This window comes from Chanodichthys erythropterus, chromosome 19 (genome assembly GCF_024489055.1).
Source record: "Chanodichthys erythropterus isolate Z2021 chromosome 19, ASM2448905v1, whole genome shotgun sequence".
NCBI lineage: Eukaryota > Metazoa > Chordata > Actinopteri > Cypriniformes > Xenocyprididae > Chanodichthys > Chanodichthys erythropterus.
In genome coordinates this window covers 1,161,449-1,184,840 of record NC_090239.1, presented here as the reverse complement: position 1 = coordinate 1,184,840, position 23,392 = coordinate 1,161,449, and the positions used below count along the sequence as shown (strand labels likewise).

At 39.2% G+C, this 23,392-nt stretch overlaps 1 protein-coding gene across 1 annotated transcript in view; it reads right to left on the bottom strand.

The window, feature by feature from the left end:
- The window catches only part of ryr2a (ryanodine receptor 2a (cardiac)), a 144,216-nt gene that overhangs the window by 49,946 nt on the left and 70,878 nt on the right, over positions 1–23,392 (bottom strand). Inside the window, exons 28-63 of the mRNA XM_067370143.1 lie at positions 22,998–23,206; positions 22,718–22,920; positions 22,131–22,316; positions 21,813–21,972; positions 21,652–21,738; positions 21,284–21,510; positions 20,388–21,198; positions 19,099–19,299; positions 18,454–18,559; positions 17,437–17,577; positions 16,614–16,887; positions 16,246–16,360; positions 15,944–16,076; positions 15,730–15,833; positions 15,483–15,618; positions 15,077–15,263; positions 12,556–12,667; positions 12,129–12,249; positions 11,879–12,048; positions 11,445–11,665; positions 9,709–9,799; positions 9,485–9,625; positions 9,051–9,214; positions 8,846–8,924; positions 6,587–6,676; positions 6,369–6,506; positions 5,000–5,065; positions 4,843–4,918; positions 4,133–4,256; positions 3,380–3,495; positions 3,237–3,301; positions 3,033–3,154; positions 2,857–2,906; positions 995–1,055; positions 654–892; positions 401–482 (exon numbers count right to left, since the gene is read on the bottom strand). Of these exons, the coding sequence (XP_067226244.1) occupies positions 401–482; positions 654–892; positions 995–1,055; positions 2,857–2,906; positions 3,033–3,154; positions 3,237–3,301; positions 3,380–3,495; positions 4,133–4,256; positions 4,843–4,918; positions 5,000–5,065; positions 6,369–6,506; positions 6,587–6,676; positions 8,846–8,924; positions 9,051–9,214; positions 9,485–9,625; positions 9,709–9,799; positions 11,445–11,665; positions 11,879–12,048; positions 12,129–12,249; positions 12,556–12,667; positions 15,077–15,263; positions 15,483–15,618; positions 15,730–15,833; positions 15,944–16,076; positions 16,246–16,360; positions 16,614–16,887; positions 17,437–17,577; positions 18,454–18,559; positions 19,099–19,299; positions 20,388–21,198; positions 21,284–21,510; positions 21,652–21,738; positions 21,813–21,972; positions 22,131–22,316; positions 22,718–22,920; positions 22,998–23,206 (5,608 nt within the window). The remainder of the gene's footprint in view (positions 1–400; positions 483–653; positions 893–994; positions 1,056–2,856; positions 2,907–3,032; positions 3,155–3,236; positions 3,302–3,379; positions 3,496–4,132; positions 4,257–4,842; positions 4,919–4,999; positions 5,066–6,368; positions 6,507–6,586; positions 6,677–8,845; positions 8,925–9,050; positions 9,215–9,484; positions 9,626–9,708; positions 9,800–11,444; positions 11,666–11,878; positions 12,049–12,128; positions 12,250–12,555; positions 12,668–15,076; positions 15,264–15,482; positions 15,619–15,729; positions 15,834–15,943; positions 16,077–16,245; positions 16,361–16,613; positions 16,888–17,436; positions 17,578–18,453; positions 18,560–19,098; positions 19,300–20,387; positions 21,199–21,283; positions 21,511–21,651; positions 21,739–21,812; positions 21,973–22,130; positions 22,317–22,717; positions 22,921–22,997; positions 23,207–23,392) is intronic.

Here is a 23,392-nt window from a genome sequence, read left to right as displayed (position 1 = left end):
TACCTTGAAATGTGTCCTCGGAAGGCAGCATTTTCCAGTTTTCGGACGCAGCCTATTTGTTTAGGATGAATCAATTTGTTCAGGGTGAATCACTTTGTTTAGGCTGAATCAATTTAGTTAGAATAAGTCTATCTGTTTAAGATGAATTAATTTGATGAGCATGAGTCTATTTGTTTAGGTTGAATCAATTGGTTTAGGATGAATCAATTTGTTTAGGATGAATCAATTTGATTAGAATGAGTCTACTTGTTTAGGATGAATCACTTTGTTTAGGATGAATCGCTTTGTTTAAAATGAATTAGTTTGTTTAGAATGAATCTACTTGTTTAAAATGAATCGCTTTGTTCAGGATGAATCACTTTGTTTAGGATGAATCAATTTCTTTAGGATTGTGATTTACCTCTCAACATAAATACTTTTACTGGTTCCAAGTGAGTACAAACTGTTTAATATCCGATAGCAGGAAACCTGGACATCATCCACTGCAATGACACAGAGAAGACACGAGAAGCGTCATGAGATCTGAGACACGCCGCGGCTGATATATGAGTTATTCAGGAGCAGGTGTCTGAGATGTGCAGATATATATATATAGTGCAGTTTAATGACACTCATTTGCAGCCCATTTCCTGGTCAGAAGGAAGTTGACTCACAGATGAGATCCTCTCCGAACAGGTTCTGCCCGATGTGTTCGAACAGCGAGGACAGCACCGGCAGCAGCGCGACCGTCGTGTAGTTGATGATCTGTGTGACGCCCTTGGGCTGCATCCGCGTGTGTGTGAACTGACCCTGCCGCAGGTTTTCCATGGTTTTCTCCAAATCTTCTGATGCGTTATCGAAAAACGCCCTCAGAGCCGCTTTGACAGAGTCCTGACCGGTTTTCATCACAGTCCTGAACACAAAATGCGACACAAAATGTTTTTGAGAGATCAGATGTATCATGTGTCGTGTTGATCCACTATAACATGAGCTGTAGTGATGCGTGTCGACTGACCGGGCGTCCAGCGTCTGTCCCAGGATGTGCAGGCAGTTCACAATGGAGGTGGCGTCATTCCCTGAGAGAAACACACGGATTACTGATCTCGGACACATGGACACATTTCACACTCTCTAATCGCACTAACAGCACCTCAGTAAACCTGTCACTATCATGAGTTTTGTGCTGATAATTGCAATTAATAAATTATAATAAAATAGGCTTAAATGAATTACTTTAATGCTTTGAATATAAATATTGATATAATTTGTTATAATATAAAATATATTATTATTATTAATACATATATAATTTAACAATAAAATTTATAATAAAATAGGCCTATGTGATTTACTTTAGTGTTGTGAATATTAATATTTATATGATTACTTATTACAAATAATATATAATTACTTACAATTACTACTCCTACTACTAATAATAATTATATTATTATATAACAAAATTATAATACAATAGGCCTATATGAATAACTTTTATGCTTTGAATATTAATATGCATATAATTAATTATAATACAATTATTATGTATAATATAATACAAATGATAAAAAATAGGCTTATATGAATTACTTTAATGCTTTGAATATTACTATTAATATAATGAATTATATACAATACAATACAATTATTATATATAATTTAATAACACGAATTATAATAAAATAAGCTCATATGAATTACTTTAATGCTTTGAATATTAATATTTATATAATTAATTATAATACAATTATTATGTATAATATAATATAAATTATAAAATTAGACTTATATGAATTACTTTAATGCTTTGAATATTACTATTTATAATTAATTATAATAAAATATATCATTATTATTATTATTAATACATATATAATTTCACAATAACATCTATAATAAAATAGGCCCATGTGATTTACTTTAGTGTTGTGAATATTAATATTTATATAATTACTTATTACATATAATATAAAATTACTTACATTTACTACTTCTTAATATTAATGATAATATTAATATTTATATAATTACTTATTACATATAATATAAAATTACTTACATTTACTACTTCTTAATATTAATGATAATATTAATATTTATATAATTAATTCTAATAAAATATAATATAATTATGATATATAATATAATATTAATTATAATAAAATAGGCTCATATGAATTACTTTAATGCTTTGCATATTCATATTTATATAATGAATTATAATAAAAAATAATAATAATTATTATTATTATTATTACTAATACATATATCATTTTACAATAAAATTTATAATAAAATAGGTTTTGTATTTACAAAATAGTGTTGTAAATATTAATATTTATATAATTACTTATTATATATAATATATAATTACTATATAACAAAATTATAATACAATAAGCCTATATTAATTACTTTAATGCTGTGAATAATATAATATAATATAATATAATATAATATAATATAATATAATATAATATAATATAATATAATATAATATAATATAATATAATATAATATAATATAATATAATCCCAAAAACCTTAATTTCGTATGAACGAAGACCATCTTTATGTACTTTACAACAGTGTTTTTTATTTTGTATGTTCTTGAGCAAAATATGATTTGGCCAAATTTAAACTGCACAATTATTGTTGTTTTCTCAGATAATTGTGATCAAATAACCATTATTAGATGATTAATCAACAATCATGTCAGGCCTACTAACTTAATCCCACGGCGTCACATTGAAATGATCAAACGTCAGCACTTGTTAAGATCGCAGCTCCGTCAGATATTGTTGGACAAAGACTTATTTGAGCTTCAAGAGCAAAACACACGCAACAAACAACCGCAAACAAGCTTCAAACATCTTACCAAACAATGAGATCCGGTGCCGCACCAGAACGCCCAGTTTGCAGAACAGGCTGAGAGAGAGAAAACAGTGGATACCAAACCAAATCACAGTACAAGTGCATTTACAAACAGAAGAACAGGGGCATTCTGGGTAAATTATAGCTCTGTGAGTCGCCACATTTTTAACATCACCTCACCTGGTCACCATCTCCTTCTCTTTATTGGAGGCGTGGCCGCCGCTGCTGATTGGTCGAACAGCGGTGGACAGGAAGTAGAGCCGGTGGTTTTTGAAGTACTGGTCCACCAGCGGCAGCACGACCTGGAAATGAGCGAAACAATGATTCGTTCAGTGTAGGAATCTAATCAGTGATTGAAATGAAGCGTGTTAGAGTGAATCAGACCTTCCCGAAGAATTTGACCTGCTGCTCGTGAGGGATTTTCTCCCCTTTCAGTCGAATTCCAGCATCTGAAATCAAGAGGAGGATGATCAGGATCCACGGCTGAAGCACAGAGATGGATACAGGCGTTAAAGCGAGCGACTCACCGAACTCCAGCATGTGTCCGTGAGCTTCGTCCACATACGTGATCAGCTGCTGCAGAAACGTGTATGCGAAGCGTTTCTCTATAGACGGAGTGTCCAGATCCTGTTCTTTCATCGCCCTGCTCACATCACAAACACACAGATATTAAATATATATATACTGTATATAAAAACTTATTTAATCAATTCTTTTTTTTTTTTTGAGAATTTCACTTTTGGGGTCAGTAAGATTTTTTGATACTTTTGAAAGTTTATACTTCAAGGATGCATTAAATTGATCAAAAGTGACATTTATAATGTTACAAAAGATTCTATTTCAAACAAATGCTGTTTTTTTAAATGTTTCTATTCATTAAAGAACATTGAAGAATGAAATGTATGACAGTTTCCACAAAAATATGCCTGTTTTCAACATTGATGATAATCATAAATGTTTCTTGAGCAGCAAATCATCATATCAGAATGATTTCTGAAGGATCATGTGACACTGAAGACTGGAGTAATGATGCTGAAAATTCAGCTTTGATCAGAGGAATAAATTATACTTTACTATATATTCACATAGAAAACAGCTGATTTACATTGTAATAATATTTCACATTTTTACTGTATTTTTATCAAATAAATGCAGTCTTAGTTACTTGTTTTCTGAAATATTTTTGTTATTTATGAATATTTACAAATGAGATATGAATCAGTGTCCACAGATGGATGTGAAGCAGGCACACACACACACACACATACACACACACACACCTTGAGACGCTGTATCCATTGATCTGAAAGAACTTCAGGATGTCTTGTGCTTTCTCCCGGTCTTTGGATTTCTCTTTGGCAGTTAAAGTGTCGTAAGGAACCAGTAATGGATGACTTCCTCCTCCTGGCAATCCAAACACACACGTTAGAAAGCAGCAGACACACACTGGAGTGAACACAGCACCATCTAATGGTCGTGCTTGGGTTTACATGTTCAGAAGGACATACTATCACACCTGTAGTATGCGATATGCATATTACATGCAGTATTTTCTGTATAATACCTGAGTGACCCACTACATTTCAAATAAATGTGCAAAAATGCATGAGACACTGTATCCAACAATGCAAAGTATTTCTTCAGACTTTTCATTTCTGTTAATTTTCTATAAAGCACAACAGTCAGTTCTGGAAGTAAAATCTCCAGTAATTTTCTCCTTAGGGAAGCTGATTTTTAGCCATAATATTTTAGCCATAATAACTTATAAACATTTAAAGACAGCCGTACTGTGAGTTCCAAGGAGGAAAGCTGCACTGATGTAGGAGGATTTGCTTCATTACTATGACAATAGTGACGCACACAAGATCTTACATGGAGAACAGGTTGTTGGCTGTAAATAAGAGCCGTTAAAAAGCATGAATTCTGATTAAAGGACAGAGAAACATATCCAGTAAAGATGAAAGAGATATTTCACGGATGTCAGACAGACCTTTGGCTTCCAGCTCCAGTTTTTTCTTCTGAGCCCAAATGTTGTGATAGTTCTCGGCCAGCAGCTCCGCCATCGACTGAAACACACGAGCACAAGGACGTGTTTAAAAATGTCAATCTTGAGTTGTTTTGTGCATTTGTGAAGCAGCTCCACTCACATGCAGGTCTCTGGACAGCGTCACGTTGCTCATGTCGACAGGCCGCGGGCTGAAACCATGAGCACCCTCTATGGAGCGCTGCGGGGGTCAAAGGTCACATTTATTAGTGTTCAGTAATATTAGCGATTTGACTGCACTGATATTATCAGATGAGAACAAAACTTGATCTGAAAAATAGCTGCGAGCAGCAATCATTGGGGTTCAAGCGCTTTAAGGCCTTTCAGCACATGCGTAAAAAGGTATTATGTTTTATATTTTTAGCAAACCTGTAACCATCTCGATCATAGATGGAAAAGACCATTTACAGCAAATACAGTTAATTTACCATAGTAAATATATGTTTTTTAAAGCTTTTTAACAGTTATCGACGTTGAGCCAAAAACCTAGGACTAGTTCACCAAAGTTGTTTTGAAATAATCTCCGATATTTAACGAACGATTCGATGGACAGCGGCAGTTGCTCAGAATGACGAGTTCTACCATGTGGTACGAATGTCGTGGATGTGTGCGAAAAATTGACTAATACACAATCCTTTATGCATGTGAAAAACATGAAGGCAAGTGAAACAGGCCCATTAATTTTGTCTGATAGCTGCTCAAAATTCATTGACTGATGGCAGACATGTTTTTTGAGATACATCAATGTCCTCATAGATAATCAAGACACCTCGGACAAAGACACTGCATGCCAATTGTCAAGTCAATCAGACTAACTGTGAATTAGTTATAGCCATTTTCATGTTTTTTTTCGTGTTATAGCGCCACCAAGTGGCCAGTCGCTGCATCCTTTTTCATGCAACCACAGAATGAGCTCTTGCATAGGTGTACCAAATTTGGTGAAAATATCTAATTCCGTTCACGAGTTATGCCCATTTCAGTAAAAGTGGCTCCGCCCACTTTGAACGTTTTGGCGCCCCTTAGGGTCCGTGAAGCAAAATTTCAACTTTTTTTTGATAATTATTGACAATCTGACTCCAGAGAATCTCGTTACACTGGTTTGGTTCTGATGGGGCCTAAAAAACCTACGACTAGATCGCAAAAGTACTCGAAAACGGTTTATGAGATGAACAATTTTGTACTTCCCGCCAATGTAGCGCCCCCGTCAGGCAGATCAGGGCGAGCCTTGCTAACGATGTAGACAGTGTGAGTACTGACAGCCTTCAAAGTTTCAAGTCTCTACTCGTTTGGTCTGCCTGATCACTTTTATGGGAGAATGCTGATCCTTGGAAATTTTAACAATTACATTATTACGCTTGAACCCATAATAATGTCTTCTGTAGAGCTGCTTTACAGCTGAAACTGATTATGTGTCATATTTGCTAAAGTTTGCATCACTGACTCTGGCATGAATGAATGCAGGTGTTTCTGACCTGACTGGACAGTGAGATCCGGCGTGTGCGGCTGTGTAAGGTGGACGCGTCGCTGTCTTTCGTCCGCTCGATGCTCCAGCCCCATGACAGCATCGTCTTCAGACTCTCTCTGATTGGCCAGCGGTAAACCTCCTTATCCTGAAGCACAGAGGAAACCATAAGGACTGGAATCACTGCGCTTTACCCATCATTCAAAGTGGCTTTGTGAGATTCTGTACCTTCTCAGACAGACACTTGTAGGGCTTCAGCAGTGGATGAACTTTAGAAGATTCACACATCTGCTCTCCATGAATCCAGCCAACGGCAAACTACAGACCCAACATCAATAAAATGAATTAACACTGATGCAACTCTGAAACCGTGTTCTGCCACGGTGAAACTCACTAGTTTAATGTTAACCTGCTGTCTAGCTGAAGTGCTTTAAGAAGGGGTTAGACTATTTTAATCAGTTAAAAACATTATAAAATGTCATTTTCAACAACACTGGCAAAAAAACACTAATGAGTAACTGCATTAAGCTTGAGAAAATATTTGCATTTATTCTAATAAAACAGAAGCACACAAACTGAAATGAACACTTTACAATAAGATAAAAACTAGATAAAAAAAAAGTTTGTCAAGACAAACTTTAAGTTGGCTTGAGAAAGACGGACCAGAAAGTTTAAAGGTTTTAAAATCTTGAAGTTTGAAGGTTTTTAGCTCGAAGTATGAAGTTTAAAGTCGTTTAAAGTTTAAAGGCAACACAGTCTATCAGAAAAACATATGTTAACATAATTTACCACATAGTTAGCATTTTGCTAACATGATTAACACTTTGCTAGCATGATTGACATTTTGCTAACATGATTAACACATTGCTAGCATGCTTAGCATTTTGCTAACATGATTTACCTTGTTGTTAACATGTTGATAACATGATTAGCACACAGCTAGCATGATTAGCATTTTTGCTAACATGAGTTAGCATGTTGCTAGCATGTCGATAAAATGATTCACACATTGTTAGCATGATTATCATGTTACTAGCATTAACATGCCTCTAACATGATTAGCACATTGTTAGCATTTAGCTAGCATGATTTAACACATTGTTAAGTGTGGCGACCAGGGCGGGCGAGAGCCGTGAGGGACTCAAGGCCGATGCGCCTCCCAGGTGAAGCTCATTAACACTCGCGCCACCGGCCTCGCGCCGTTCCCTCACGGCTCTCGCCCGCCCTGGTCGCCACATTAAGATGTTGTGAACATGATTAGCACTTAGCTAACATGATTAGCTTTTTTGCTAGCATGAATTAACATGTTGATAACATGATTAGCACATTATTAGCATGTTGCTGCCATTATTTATCATTTTGCTAGCATGAATTAGCATGTCTGTAACATGATTAGCACATTGTTAGCATTTTGCTAGCATGATTTAACACAGTGTTAAGGTGTTGTTAACATGATTAACATTTAACTAACATGTTAACAACAGCTAACATAGTAACATGTTTGCTAGCATTAACTAACATGTCGATAACATGATTAGCACATTGTTAGCATGTTGTCAGCATGACTTAGCAGGTTTTGCTAACATGAATTAGAACAGTGTTAAGATGTTGTTAAAATGATTATCCCTTAGCTAAAATGATTAGCTTTTTTGGTAACATGAATTAATATGTTGCTAGCATGAATTAGCATGTTGATAACATGATTAACACATTGTTGCCATTTGTTGCTAACATAATTTGGCATTTTGCTTACATTAATTATAAGTCTCTAACATGATTATCACATTGTTAGCATGTTGCTAGCATGATTTAGCACAGTGTTAAGATGTTGTTAACATGAATAGCACTTAGCTAACATGATTAGCTTTTTTGCTAGCATGAATTAACATGTTGCTAGTATGAATTAACATGTCGATAACGTGATTAGCACATTGTTAGCATGATTTATTTTTTGCTAACATTAATTAGCATGTCGGTAACATGATTAGCACATTGTTAGCATGTTGCTAACATGATTTAATAAGTTTAAACAGCATTTCAGTAAGTTGGCTTTCTACATTAGTTAATGTGAACTAACAATACTTGTACTGTATTTCATAACCCTAAGCCAACATTTAATTTAGTTTTAAAATCACTAAGTTGAACTAACACGAACAAACATTAACAAATAGAAAAACTAACATTAACAAAGATTAATACTGTAACAAATACATTGCTCATTGTTAGTTAATTAACAGTTAATTAATCATATTCATCACATTAAATAAGACAAACTTCTAGAAATGTTCTGCATCAAGATTCCTAAAATGAACCTATGAATCATTTTTTTGGAATGATTCAGTTTGAATGAATGAACGAATCAGATTCAATGCTACACATGAGAGGAACATCATGTCTGATTGTAACTCATTTAATCGAACAATTACATAAAAACGACACACTAAACCACTGCTTAATGGAAAGTAGACTTATGTAAGCAGCTCTGACCTTCTCCATGGACCATTTCTCATGGGAATATTCTGCATATTTATTGATGAAATGATCGAGCTTCTCAGGAACAACGACGCTGCAGAAACACAAACAGAACCAGCAGCACATTGACAAACATCTGAAAAACACCTCAAACCAGCTTCGTCAGGTCTAAATGCTCATGTGCAGAGGTTTCAGAGGATGACGGTGCTTCGAGTCTGACCTGCTGGTGTCGGCGGGCTGCGGGTTGAAGTTTCCTTCGGCGTCCATAGACGACTGTTTCTCCATCATGGCCACATAGTTTGACTCCATGTAATCAGGAGGTAAAGCTCCGGCCACTGCGCTCAGACACGGCAGAGCCAGCTTGAACAACTCCACATCATACTTCTGCAGAATCACACACAACTGTTTTCAACATTGATGATAATCAAAAATCATATCAGAATGATTTCTGAAGGATCATGTGACACTGAAGACTGGAGTAATGATGCTGAAAATTCAGCTTTGATCACAGGAATAAATTACACTTTACTATATATTCACATAGAAAACAGCTGATTTAAATTGTAAAAATATTTCACTGTTTTACTGTATTTTTGATCAAATAAATGCAGAAAAGACTCATTAAATATCTTAATTATTCCAAACTCGCTGCACCTTTCTGGCCAGAGCGTCAAAGATTCCCCAGAAGAGTTTTCTGGACAGATGCAGCTCCTCGTCGGACGCGGCGCCGAAGCTTCCCCACCCTCCGGACAGACAGTAGTACTTCCAGCAGCGCTCGTAGTGATTGGTCAGGAGCTGGAGGAGGAAACGCCCACACAGAGCTGAATTACTACAGTACAGTTTTCCTGAAGTGAATGTGAGTTCAGACGGAGTCTCACCTTCAGAGGCATCTTCGTGTGTTCGTTGAGCACAGGAACATCGAACACCAGACGCCGCAGCAGATGCTGCATCATCGACGGACGCAGTTTCCTGAAATGTTACAAATGAATTTACAAATGAGGCACTATTGAATTAAATATGCATGCTAAGTTGCATACATTTCCAGACCAGAAATCAGAACATTGGACTCAAAATTATTTTTTGGTGTTATTTTGGATTTCTCTTTTTATCACTCCAGAAATCAGAAAATACTGTCAACAGCCTGAAACAAACTCGTTTTTAGGAGTAAAATGTTCTATAGATCAGGTGAATGATATATGGACAAACCTTTAGAGTATATATATGAATAAAACTGTAAAGTTTGACGTGTGTAAAGCTGCTGAAGTGGAGATTTCTGACTTTGAAGATATGGATTTTTTAAATCTACAGATGCATAGAGATAAAATGCATTCAAGTAAACACTACTGTACCAAGAACTTAATCTAACCAAAAAGCGTTGCCATTTTGTGCAAAATATGAGATTTGTTTATTATTATTTTACAATAACTAAAAAGTACTTTGGGCCAGTTTGAATGACGCTCAGGATGCCAGTGTTGTAGGGTGTGAGATATATATTGTCTATGATATCATAATTGTTGATTTAAAGATCTGAAATTATCGAGTATGTCCCTCACTTTACAAAAATCAAACAAAACACCCATTGAGTGCACGCATGCACTACGTGAAATAGTCTAGTAGGCTGGACTAGTGCGCTGCATATTTAGAGTTTACGCTTTCACTGCATGATTTAGTCTACTAAAATGCCTTTAGAATGCCCCCAGAATGCAAGATAAGGGGCAAAATTGCCCTGTATATCTTTTATATTTATATAATTTAACATAGTTAAATTATATTAAACAAAGAGCGAAGTTTTTCTCCAAATATCAGCATGATTACAAATGTGATACTGATTTTATACAGTGTACAGTTTAATGAACAAGAACCTAATATCATGTGACTTACATTTTAGACACCAAATCGTCTGTTTCGCTCTTAAATAGTTCCAAAGTCCACAGAATTGTTTTGCATCTCTGAGCAACATTTCCTGAATGAATCAGCCGTTTGAATGAATCGGTTGAATCTCAATGACTCACTCATTAAGTCACTTTTCATTTTTTAAATAATTTCAAATATAACAGTATTTAACTTTTTATATTTCAAAACATTATTTATACATCTGTAACTGCTCAGACTGATATACTTTAATAAAGTTTAATCCATAGTTATATAGTCAGCTATAAATTAGATAACAATTTCTGTACCTGAAAATCTCCTGTTTAAACCTGCATGAAAAACTTGAAAAACACTGTTTATTTCATTTATATGTTTGTTCTGTTGTATTTATTTTGGCTATTACTCATAATTTGATTATTTGTTACTATTTATTTGTCTAACAATATTTAAAATTTAAGTGAGTTAATCTAGTAGCTTTTGGTGTCATAACCCTATTTATTAAGGTTACATGTATCAAAAACAATAACTTGGCTTATTTTATAGGCCCATTTTCTTTTCTTTTACTTTATTATTTTTTTGTTGTGGGGCAACTGAAAATTTTGGCAGGGCAAGTAAAATATTGAACCACAGTAGAAAAAATCCTTAGCGTTGAGCCCTGAAGTCGCTTATAAACATGCTATATAAAAAGAAAAGACGGTCAGTGAACGGACCACTAACTAGTAACTAGTAGACGTGTCCTCACCCACACACGGCCAGCAGACACTCCTCGATGGCGTCTCTCTGAGCTTTGGTGAGACAGCAGCCTTTAGACAGTCTGTAGACGGTGTGCAGCAGAGAGTCGATGAGAGACGCGAACGGCTCCGTCCCCGCGAACAGAGGAGCGCATTTGGTGAGCAGAGGCAGGACCGCCGTGCACAGGTACCGGTTCAGAGCCAGCGCCATGTCTGTGGCGCTCAGAGCCGCCTGGGGGTCAAAGGTCACACAGGACCAGGAGAGAGGTCAAAGATTGGCTGGATAACGCAACACTCACTAGCTGTGATTTCACTCAACGTTGGGAATTGAATTTATGCACAAAACACATTTATGCACATCTTAGCATTTCCATCCATGCAATATCCCAAAATTTGCATAAAAATGGGTGGATGGAACCAGCTGCTGAGGTGTCACATGACTCACCGTGTCCAATGAGGCGGCGGCTCTGAGGTCAGGCAGGAAACCTACTTCCAGCAGGTGCAGGAGGAAGTTCTGGTCCTCGATGCCGTAAACCCGGTCCAGGAACAGAACCATGGCTGCTTTGTGATCAGGACAGAACCCCGCTGACATATCCGGCTCGATCACGGAACCGTCTAAATGCACAAGTGATCAGAGCGATATACTGGTTAACTAAATTATCCACAATGACAGATTAACAAGGATTAACAATGACCTTTAGCCAGTGTGGGCATCAGGAACGGGATGCTGATCACTCCCACCAGATCCTCAATGGGAATGAGAGAGCGCAGGATGGCTCGGATACGGATGGCCTCTCCCTTCCCAGCGTGGATCAGCTGACAGAGGAGAAAGTGACCATGTCATCAGTACCAGATCGCATAGAGCTCATCAGCTTCACATGAGAGGAACGTGATCAACATAAAACTTTACACTTTCTTCTAACCAGATAAAAGGCATCTTTATCCATGTTAATCAGAGTTTTTGTCCTGACCAGCTGTGGCACATTGGCTGTGATTTGTGTTTGATTTGGTTGCGAGCGCAGTGTGCTTGCAGGGTGACTCCACCCACACTCTCTTCTGATTGGCTGTGATTGTTTTTTTGTGTGTCTCGTAGTCATGTCCCATCTAGTTAGGAAAACTCACATGCATCTCGGGAGCGCAGCGGCCCAACAGGTCGATAAGAGCTGCGTAGAAGGTCATGATAGCGTTTCCCATGTGAATGGTGTCATCTTCTTCTTCCTCCATCACATCACTACTGCAAGAGATACATAGATCATCAGCAGTTTGATTATAATGTGTGTTAGGCAGATAAATAAGCTCACAGATGATATCCCTGATGAATTAATACATGCTTGATAATTAATATCGTAATATCGCATGTAAACATACTATCCCTTTAAAACACTGAATGAAGGTGTTGACCCTCAGACTGCAGCAGATCAAGCAGAAGAAGCTGCATTTAGATCTCGACCCATTTTACTTGCTCACAGCAGCATTTTCTGGAGCAGTGGACAATGACAGTTCAGGAACACAGAAAATAAATGAAGGATGTGTGCAGATCATGACACTGACGTCCTAAATCTGCTGCATGGATGCGTTTGTGTGCAGGACCAGTGTTGGGGCAAGTATTGCAATATTGCATTACTGCTTAAAAAAGTAACTAATTACATTACTTAGTTCGGTTTTTATGTAAAGTAATGCGTTACATCACTTTTGCGTTGCTTTTTCTCAGCTGGCTGAGGCCTGCTCTACATAATCAGTAATCTGATTATGTCATGCACGTTATTTGTAATGCATTACATTACTTTACTAGTAGCATTAAAAAGTCATATGATTACATAATACATGTTACTTGTAATGTGTTACTTTACTCGTACTATCAAAAAGTAATCTGATTACGTAATGCACATTACTTGTAATGTGTTACTTTACTCGTAACATCAAAAAGTAGTCTGATTATGTAATGCATGCTACTTGTAATGCGTTACTTTACTCGTAACATCAAAAAGTAATCTGATTATGTAATGCACGTTATTTGTAATGCATTACATTACTTTACTAGTAGCATTAAAGTCATATGATTACATAATACATGTTATTTGTAATGCATTACTGTACTCGTACCATCAAAAAGTAATCTGATTACGTAATGCACGTTACTTGTAATGCGTTACTGTACTCGTAACAGCAAAAAGTAATCTGATTACATAATGCACATTACTTGTAATGCGTTACTGTACTCGTACCATCAAAAGTAATCTGATTACGTAATGCACATTACTTGTTATGCGTTACTTTACTCGTACCATCAAAAAGTAATCTGATTACGTAATGCACGTTACTTGTACTCGTAAAATCAAAAGTAATCTGATTACGTAATGCACATTACTTGTTATGCGTTACTTTACTCGTAACATCAAAAAGCAGTCTGATTATGTAATGCACATTACTTGTTATGCGTTACTTTACTCGTAAAATCAAAAAAGTAATCTGATTATGTAATGCACGTTACTTGTAATGCGTTACTGTACTCGTACCATCAAAAGTAATCTGATTACGTAATGCACATTACTTGTTATGCGTTACTTTACTCGTACCATCAAAAAGTAATCTGATTACGTAATGCACGTTACTTGTACTCGTAAAATCAAAAGTAATCTGATTACGTAATGCACATTACTTGTTATGCGTTACTTTACTCGTAACATCAAAAAGCAGTCTGATTATGTAATGCACATTACTTGTTATGCGTTACTTTACTCGTAAAATCAAAAAAGTAATCTGATTATGTAATGCACGTTACTTGTAATGTTCCTGTACTCGTAACATCAAAAAAGTAACCTGATTATGTAATGCATATTATTTGTAATGCATTACTGTACTCGTAACATCAAAAAAGTAATTTGATTACTTAATGCACGTTACTTGTAAAGCATTACTGTACTCGTAACATTAAAAAAGTAACCTGATTATGTAATGCATGTTATTTGTAATGCATTACTGTACTCGTAACAACAAAAAGTAATCTGATTATGTAATGCATGTTACTTGTAACGCATTACTTTACTTGTAATATCAAAAGAGTAATCTGATTACGTAATGCACGTTACTTGTAATGCGTTACTGTACTCGTACCATCAAAAAGTAATCTGATTACGTAATGCACGTTACTTGTAATGCGTTACTGTACTCGTACCATCAAAAAGTAATCCGATTACGTAATGCACGTTACTTGTAATGCGTTACTGTACTCGTACCATCAAAAGTAATCTGATTACGTAATGCACATTACTTGTTATGCGTTACTTTACTTGTAACATCAACAAGTAGTCTGATTATGTAATGCATGTTACTTGTTATGCGTTACTTTACTCGTAAAATCAAAAAAGTAATCTGATTACGTAATGCACGTTACTTGTAATGTTACTGTACTCGTACCATCAAAAAAGTAACCTGATTATGTAATGCATATTATTTGTAATGCATTACTGTACTCGTAACATCAAAAAGTAATCTGATTACATAATGCATGTTACTTGTAATGCATTACTTTACTTGTAATATCAAAAAAGTAATCTGATTACGTAATGCATGTTTACTTATAATGTGTTCCCCCAACACTGCTCAGCACATCATTTCCTGTGAGTGTTTGTTTGTTGCGTACAGCGTCCTGCTCTCCTCTGTGGTGGGCGACGGTCCATCTCGGCTGGGATCTTCTGAGATCTTTATGGCTTCCTCCATTGCTGCCAGCAGCCCGTTTCCACCCTCTCCACGCAGGGCGGGGCCAAAACACTCCGGCCGCCGAATCAGGAGCCGCACGACCACGTTAGCATTCTCCTCCACACTCTCACCTGAAAGATGCCAAAACAACACAAAACAACTCATCAAACACCATTCAGACACAATAAAGCACAAGATAATGATTAGTGGGAGTGGTCAATATTATTGGCCGATATATGGCATTTTTGGCACGTTTTCTGTTTGGCCAAAATGTGTCAGAATCAGGACTTTTATTTTGACAGTGCTTCAGTGTTTCTTTCTCCAGAAGTGGATCCTATCAGAACACAAACCGTTACAGAAAACTGCAAATCGGAGGAAGTCCAGGTATCGTTCGCCTTCCACCGGGTTCCAGCCAATGTCAGGATATCCTTTAGACATCAGCATCACGCAGCTCTGAAGACCACAGCCGGCCAGATACTGGACCACCTGACACACACACACACACAATCAGCCAATAGGATGTTCAGAAGCAGTGATGGACGAAGCACTCAAATCAAGTACTTGAGTAAAAGTACAGATACAGAGAGTCAGTCGTACCTTCTCGAGGTCCGGTTCTCTCAGCGCCAGAGCCAGTTCATTATTATCCATCACTGACGCAGCGGCCACATCCAGAGGAGTGGATCCTCGCATGGACGGAGATGCTGAGGAAAACAAACACACAGATAATGACTGTAGGGTCTTCAACAGACATCTCAAGCTCAGATCCCCAGACTCCAAAAGAGTCGATTCCTCAGCTCTGAAACGCCCTTACCAAGTCCCACGCTGCTGTTCTCCAGCAGGTAGCTGAGATGATCGAACATGGCCTTCTGATTCTGACGGCTGATTCGACAGAAGTAGCACAGGAACCGGCAGCAGTTGGCCACCATCTTTGGAAACGTGATTTCCTGAAGATCGAAGGACATTTGTTCAGTGAAAGAGCCATCGTGAGATGTTGGTAAGAGCATAAATTATGTTATTCTATGAGCAGAAAGAATGTTGATGTAGTACAAAGTAAGCCTGAAACTCTTCAGTAAAAACGCGGTGCATTTGTGAACATGTTTTCACGTCTCCCACCTTGGACTCTCCTCCGCCCAGAACGTTCACCATCACCTCCATGACAGTCTCGTGCATCCCGAGCGCTCTCATCAGGTTCGGATGCTGGTAAAACACCTTGTTATTCATGATGTCACTGCAGACGAGACAAGGACAGGCCAGAGGTCAGGCTGGAATCTCACACAATAAACAACAGGAAGGGGCGTCACTGAGACAAACGCTCCACTGATTTAAACTGAAAAACTTAATTTTTATTTTTTATATATATTTAAATTTGTTTGAATTATTTAATAATTGTTTTAAATTATTTAATAGTATTTTATAACTGAATGGCCCATTTAAATATTGCTGCCTGTGGTTGATATGAGATGCAGGTGATTATGGGTCACCTGAGCCCATGAATCATGAGTTTCTCCTCCTCGCGGCCCATCCTGACGCTGAGCAGAGAGCGGATCTGTCCCAGAGACGCCAGCAGGTTGATGGTGTCCTCCACGGAGACGGCGTTGATGGTGTAGGTCTTGGGCAGCGCTCGCACCTGCCCGCCGATGCCGTCGTACTGACGGTGGAGTAACACGAACATGGCCCGCACCAGCTCCGGGTCCTCGATGACCGACTCCTGCGCCCAGCGGACCATGGTCTCAGAGATCAGCTGCTGAAGCGTGCCTGCGGGACAGACACGAGACACGAGCGGCACTTTGACAACATGAACATAGACACCATTAACATCCAAACCATCTTATTCTAATTGTTTAGATATTGAGAATGCACATTAGCTTGATTTCGATTCACCAGCTGTATGAAAATGCAATAGGTGATGCTTATGGAATAACAGAAATACAGCGGTTACCCTGGTTAACCCTTTTAAACAACACATCTGCGCTTATTAGAAATGCTTATTAGTTTGCAGGTTTGATATAAACACCTGAAAACATTGTGATGATTCAGCAACAGTAGATCATAAGCAATTTATTGGCATAAATGTGCAGTATTCATTGATTGCGAACTGCCCTGAAAGCACAAGCCTGTAGAACAAACAACATGCATAATTAATTGAATCTTAGACTTCATGTTTTTCTGTCCTCTAATTTAAGACCTCTTGAAATAATCATTCAGGATTTTCTTATATGATTTAAGACTTTTTATGGCCTTAACTTTGATCAAAATGAGTTTAAGCTGTTTTAAGGACCCCAATGAGGAGCTGCAGGAACTCACTGGGTTTCTTTGATTTCTTTTTCTTTGGTAGATCAGTCATTTTCTTCTTCAGGTAGGTCACCTTCTCCACCAGAGACATCAGACGACCCCTGATGGTGAAATCATCTCCGTCTCCTGATTTATCATCATCCATCTCAATGCCTGCAGGGTGCACACACATACACACAAACACACTATATTAGTGAGGACATTTCATATGCTCCTTCCCAATTCACATAGTTCAAAATTAGAATGAGAGTGTATCCCAAATCATAGTATGCTGAAATGAGTATCCCAAAGATACCTGGATGGTTTCTAGCGTGAATTCAAATTTCACACTCTAATGGTCAGTATTGCCCACAACCTATTGCACATTAGACAAGGATTCGATTAGAACTACAAACATGCATAAAAAGTGTTCAGAAACTACAAACATGGCGGACGCGTGAGACTGACGGTTAAATAAAGAGATAAAAGGAGTTTGAGTGATTAATAATCAGTATCTAACCTGACGAAAAATTTTCATTCAGTGTTATCCACATTATATTTGAACTGTGATCTTTTATAAAGATACGTTACGTCCGATGACTGGCAGATCAAAGTGCTGATATATTTCTGTCCAATACAGTAGGAAATTAAATGAAATAAAAAAAATTTGCGACAAGATGATTGACAGGGCAGTTCAATCAGTTTCTGCCGGCTCACATTAGACTGGCTGTGTCCAAAACAAACCCTCCCTGCAAAACACTTGAAATAGATTGAAATAGAAACATGATTTATAAGCCCTTTTAACTGGTGAGGTCTGGCTCACTAGCCAGCGTTCGACAGTTTTCTATTAGGTTCCATTAGGAGTAAATCACGAATCAATCATAAACCAATAACAGAGACTCAGTAAATCATGAAGGAAGTTGTTTTTCTTACCCCAGTGGCAACAACAGTTATAACATAAGATTGTTATAATTATATTGTCGTATTTTCTTTATAATTCATCCTGATTTAAGGATGATTAGATGAGGTTGATCAGAGAAGATCTTTTACCGCAGTGTGTCATGAGATCTTCATGGAAGTCTAGCAGCTGTTCACGGATGTCCTCAGGACATGGACAATCCTGCTTCTCATCCTTAAAATTCAGCAGCATGTTGATCTAAGAACACACACATGCACACACACACACACACACACACACACACACACACACACACACACACACACACACACACACACACACACACACACACACACACACACACACGTGCACACACAGAGGTGGAGCAAGTTATTACATTTTAATGAAAGATTATAAAGACACATATTTTTCTTCTATGGAACAACATGATCAATGAAACCAGGTGGGTGAATCACACAAAGAACATGAGTCATATATGATTTCTTATGACTTTTTCTTTTTCTAATAAACAAAATGAAGCATACAAGTAAAATGAAAGAAATAGTTGTAAGATGATTCAGGCATGATAATTAAGCACATTTCCTTCCCAAATACTCATTGCCATAATACAAAAACACTGAATGCAGCACAGTACAGAAAAACTGCAACAAATGAATAAAAACAATCCTGTCCACACAGCTGATGCTTTGTTTCATTGTTTGATTCATAAAATCAGCATGAATTAAAAAATTAAATTCAATACCGGAAGCAATGTTGAGAATAAGGCATCATCTGACCTGTTCCTGTGGAGGCGAGCGGAACTCTTTGGTTTTGCGTGCCGTCAGAGCAGCAGACATGTTCAGCGCCTGCATCACTTCATTATAGCGGAAACGCTGGTTATCCTGAAGATTTGCAACAAAGTCGTCGGAGAAGGCGACCACAGCCTCAATGCGGTGACGCACCTGACAGTCGCACAGGTACTGCAGCAGGTGACACATCTAAGCAAACAAACCAGTCAGCTTTACAATACAACACGAGCAGCTTCACAGTAATAAAATAACAGATGCAAACACTGGCGTCAATTCACCAAAAGCCAAAGGTACTCTGATGATGTCTTAAAATCTCACTCTCTCGACGTGACGACAAGTGTGTGTGTGGTGATGAATCACATAGATTTGATCGCAACCCAGCATATAAGACAGTTATAGACCACTGTTATAAGAATTAAGGACTTTCACACAACTTTTTACAGTAAAAGTCTGAATATTTTCAAATTTAAATGTTGTTTTTAAATATGATTACCCAAAATATACAAAGATTGTCTGAAATTATAAAACTAAAAGTTTCACCATGTAGGAATACTAACACTTGGTGAAATACAAACACTTTTATTTTTAGAATAAAAAAAGACTATAACCGCTATAACCGGTAGATGGCGGCAGAGGACCACTAATAGCCTTTTCCACTGCCTAACAGTTTTTCTTCTTTTGATCATGTGTAAAACATGGTAAACAACTTGCACCAAACAAACTCATTCAGCATTTTGAGCGATACTGAGAGTAATCTCACTAACGGTAACTCCTCTGATTGGTCATTATTTTCAACAGAAATGGCTATGATTGGCTACAATACTCAACGCTGCAAAATCATGTTGTAAATAGACACATCTGCAGTGCCGTTGCACTCATGTGACACGACTATAACAACCAGTTCGGTTTAATTTACCTGCTTTACTCTTTTATTAAAAAATTACAAATTATATGTTACCCATTGTTAGATTAAAATCTCAATCTCTGGTAGATTATTTGTAGTCTCAGACATCAGTTTAGAAACAGGCACACAAACCCCTGTGGTGTGTGGCAGCAACAGTATGAGATATCTCGGGAGAATGACCAAGCAGACACAGAGATTGAAATTTTAACAGTTTGGGGGCTCGTCCGGGATATTCCCAAAATCATGGGAGATTGAGATTTTAATCTAACACCTTAGTAATATAACTCTGTTAATCCTCCAATAAAAAGATTACTTTGTATTGTACCGACCAGCTGTAAAGCAGCTGTAGAAAGACAAGACTGCATCTTTTCACCTGGAGTTTGACGGGCTCAGGAAGCTTCATCTGTAAAAGTCCTTCTTTTGGCATCTTTCCTCTCAGACCGTGTTCCTCAGCCCCGCCCCCTTCCAGCCGGCCCCGCCCACTGCCGTCCTCCGCCTCAGTCGCCCCGCCGCCACCGTCCTGCGAGAACACGCTGGGCTCGATCAGCTGCAGGATGGTCTTCAGGTCTCCGTTGTGGAAGATGCCCATGATCAGGAGCGTGTAGAAGAGTTTAATGAGCGGAACGAACAGGAACTCTGTGCTCCCGCCAACGGGATCGCGCACGTGTAAGCTGCCTTCCCGCACCGCCTCCGTCAGCATCTCCATCGTACGGCTCTTCAGCGTCTCCAGCGGGAACTCAGGGCTGTACTGGAAGCAGTCGCTCCCAGCAACCGTGCCGTGGTGACCCACGAAGCTGGGCGAGGAGAAGCGCATGCGCGGTTGCAGCGACGTGCTCAGGCCGATGCCCGGCAGCCCGTGCTTCTTCTTTTCATTGGGAAAGAGCGTGATGCTCTTGGTCTCGGCCGTCATGGGAACAATGTACTCAGAGTTCATCATAAGGCGTGCGGTGGCATAGCTGCTCAGGTGGATGTCGATGAGCAGGTCGTAGTAACCAGTGCGCAGGAGGCCAGGCATGTATTTGTTCTGGATGGCGTAGAGGAGCTGCGCCTCATCCACGTGACTGCAGAGCGCGTGAGCCACACGGTTGTTTCCCAGTGCACAGATGGCCGAATACAAGCGCAGCGTGTGGAAGTGGAACTTCAGCAAGTCGCGCTGCTCCGTCAGCTCCAGAATATCCAGAGACCTGACAGACGGGACGGACATCAGTCATGGGACAAAATCAGCACCCGCTGAGTAAATAAACCATCATGCATGTGTGTGTGATGTACCTGTTCTCCTCAGGTATATGGAGGGTCATGAACTGCAGCGGTTCTGAACTCTGCACCATCCAGCCCAGTCTCTCATTGACCCTGGTGACCTCAGACCTCAGGAACTGATTGGGCACACGGCTCCATAACACAGGCGTGAGGAACTGCACGTGTAACCGCGGCGGACACTGAGGAACCGCGTTCTTCCGTTCGCTTTTAAAAAGCCCTGCAGAGAGCGGCATGACGCTCTACACACACAGAAAGTAAAGTTGGCAAACTTTATTGTCTCACAGATGTTCCTGTACTTTCACTCGCCCTGTTTGTGCAACTAGAGAAAAATAAAAATAGCCTCAACATCCTCTTTGTGTGTGTGTGTGTTTAAATCTCACCTTGATGCGTCCCAGTTCGAACTGGAAGACATTTGGACTTGTCGCCTGCGCAAACACTGCAGGGAAGAGTTTAGTACTGGGCTCCACCTGCAGACACAGTTAAGCGGCAAGTTAGTCCTAGTTAAACAGTCCCTCCATCAGAGGATCTTCAGAGCTCTTACCTGGTAGTAGGTGCTGAGCTCTTTGCCGTTGGAGGTGAAGCTGAGGAGGCCGTTGGCAGTATCTACCAAACATCCGATCTCTAGGCCGTTATTATTGCGGCCCTGACTGGGACTGCTGCACTCGCCGCCCCACACCATGTAGCAGTTACTGCGCTTAATGCTGCACAACACCACAAACACATCAGATACTGCTACTGTACAGACAACCATTTTAATTCTATTTCTGTAATCCCCAGTAATGTTTCGTTTGCTCTCTGTGTTTGTAACTGTGTCACTGCAGACAGAATCACACTGTGTTCCTGCAGAAGCATCACTGACCTCTCGTGAACTTTGCCCTTCTCGTCTCCCAGGGTAACAGTGACTGTTCGGACCTTGCTGAGCTCAAAGGCTGGATCATACTGATGAAAGTCTGAGGTCACCCATCCGACCCAAACACTGGCCGGCTCCTGCCCAGGGAAGATCCTCACCGAGTAGTAATACTGACACACAGACAGAGACAGAAGCGCCACATATAACATGAAGCTGAGGAGTGTGATGTTCTGATGCTGGTCATGTGTGTCTCTCTCTCACCGTTGATGTTTGTATGAGATTCTCACAATCGTCTCTCTCATCAGCCAAAACCTCCTCTGACAGGCGAGTGCTAGAGTTGCTGCTGTTCATGTCGGGCTTCGTTCTTTTCAGCATGAACCTGAACAAACACACATGCAGTTACAGACACAAACATTTTACCAAATGCATTACCGAGTTGTGTCTGTATAATCCACCTCTGTTTGATTTTCGAGGGTTTCTCCTGATTATGATCTTTGTGGTTGTTGAACTCGTCTCGATCTCTGTCGGGCCCGTTGGAGCTGACGTGACTGTGTGGCGTTTTCATCAGGACCTCGAAGTCCGACACCGTCTCGAAATCCTCCAGGTCTCTCTTGGGAGAGAAGAAGCTGCCGTTGGCTGCTAGCGTCCCGCCAGGCGATCGCAGGAATGCCTCCGAGCACTCGATGGGCATGCTGAGACGATAGAACATGATGTCCGTGTTACTGTTCTGTGAGCCGAATGACCTCTGGGTGACCTTTAGGCACGGTGGGCTCTCCACCGTCCCGTCGATCCTCGTGACCTGTAAAACACGCATGCAGAATTCTATAAACGCTCAGAATGGTGCGGCTCATCTCAAAGTGTGGCGTGACCTCTGACCTCTATGTGCTCGTGGTTGAGCGGGGCAGGGATGAACTGAGGCAGCCGTTTGCTGATCCACATGGTCAGATCTCGGTTCATGTTGACGGCGAAGGGTTCGTAGCCCTCCTGCAGGCCGCAGATGGTGAAGTACTTCAGCGTGCTCACGTCCTTCCCGAAGTTCATACGGCCCACCTGACAGATGCCCAGACTACAGACCGGGATGAAACCTGAGAACAACACACAGAAAAACAGGATCAGCACTACTACTAGTGAAGAAACCACATGCTTTAACTCATCTACACTCACTCTTGCATAGGAAAATGCAGATTTAGTTAATGTCAAGCAGGGTTATCATAGTTAACTAAAACTAAAACCATAAAAACTAAAATTAATAAGTCTCTGGTGTCTCCAGA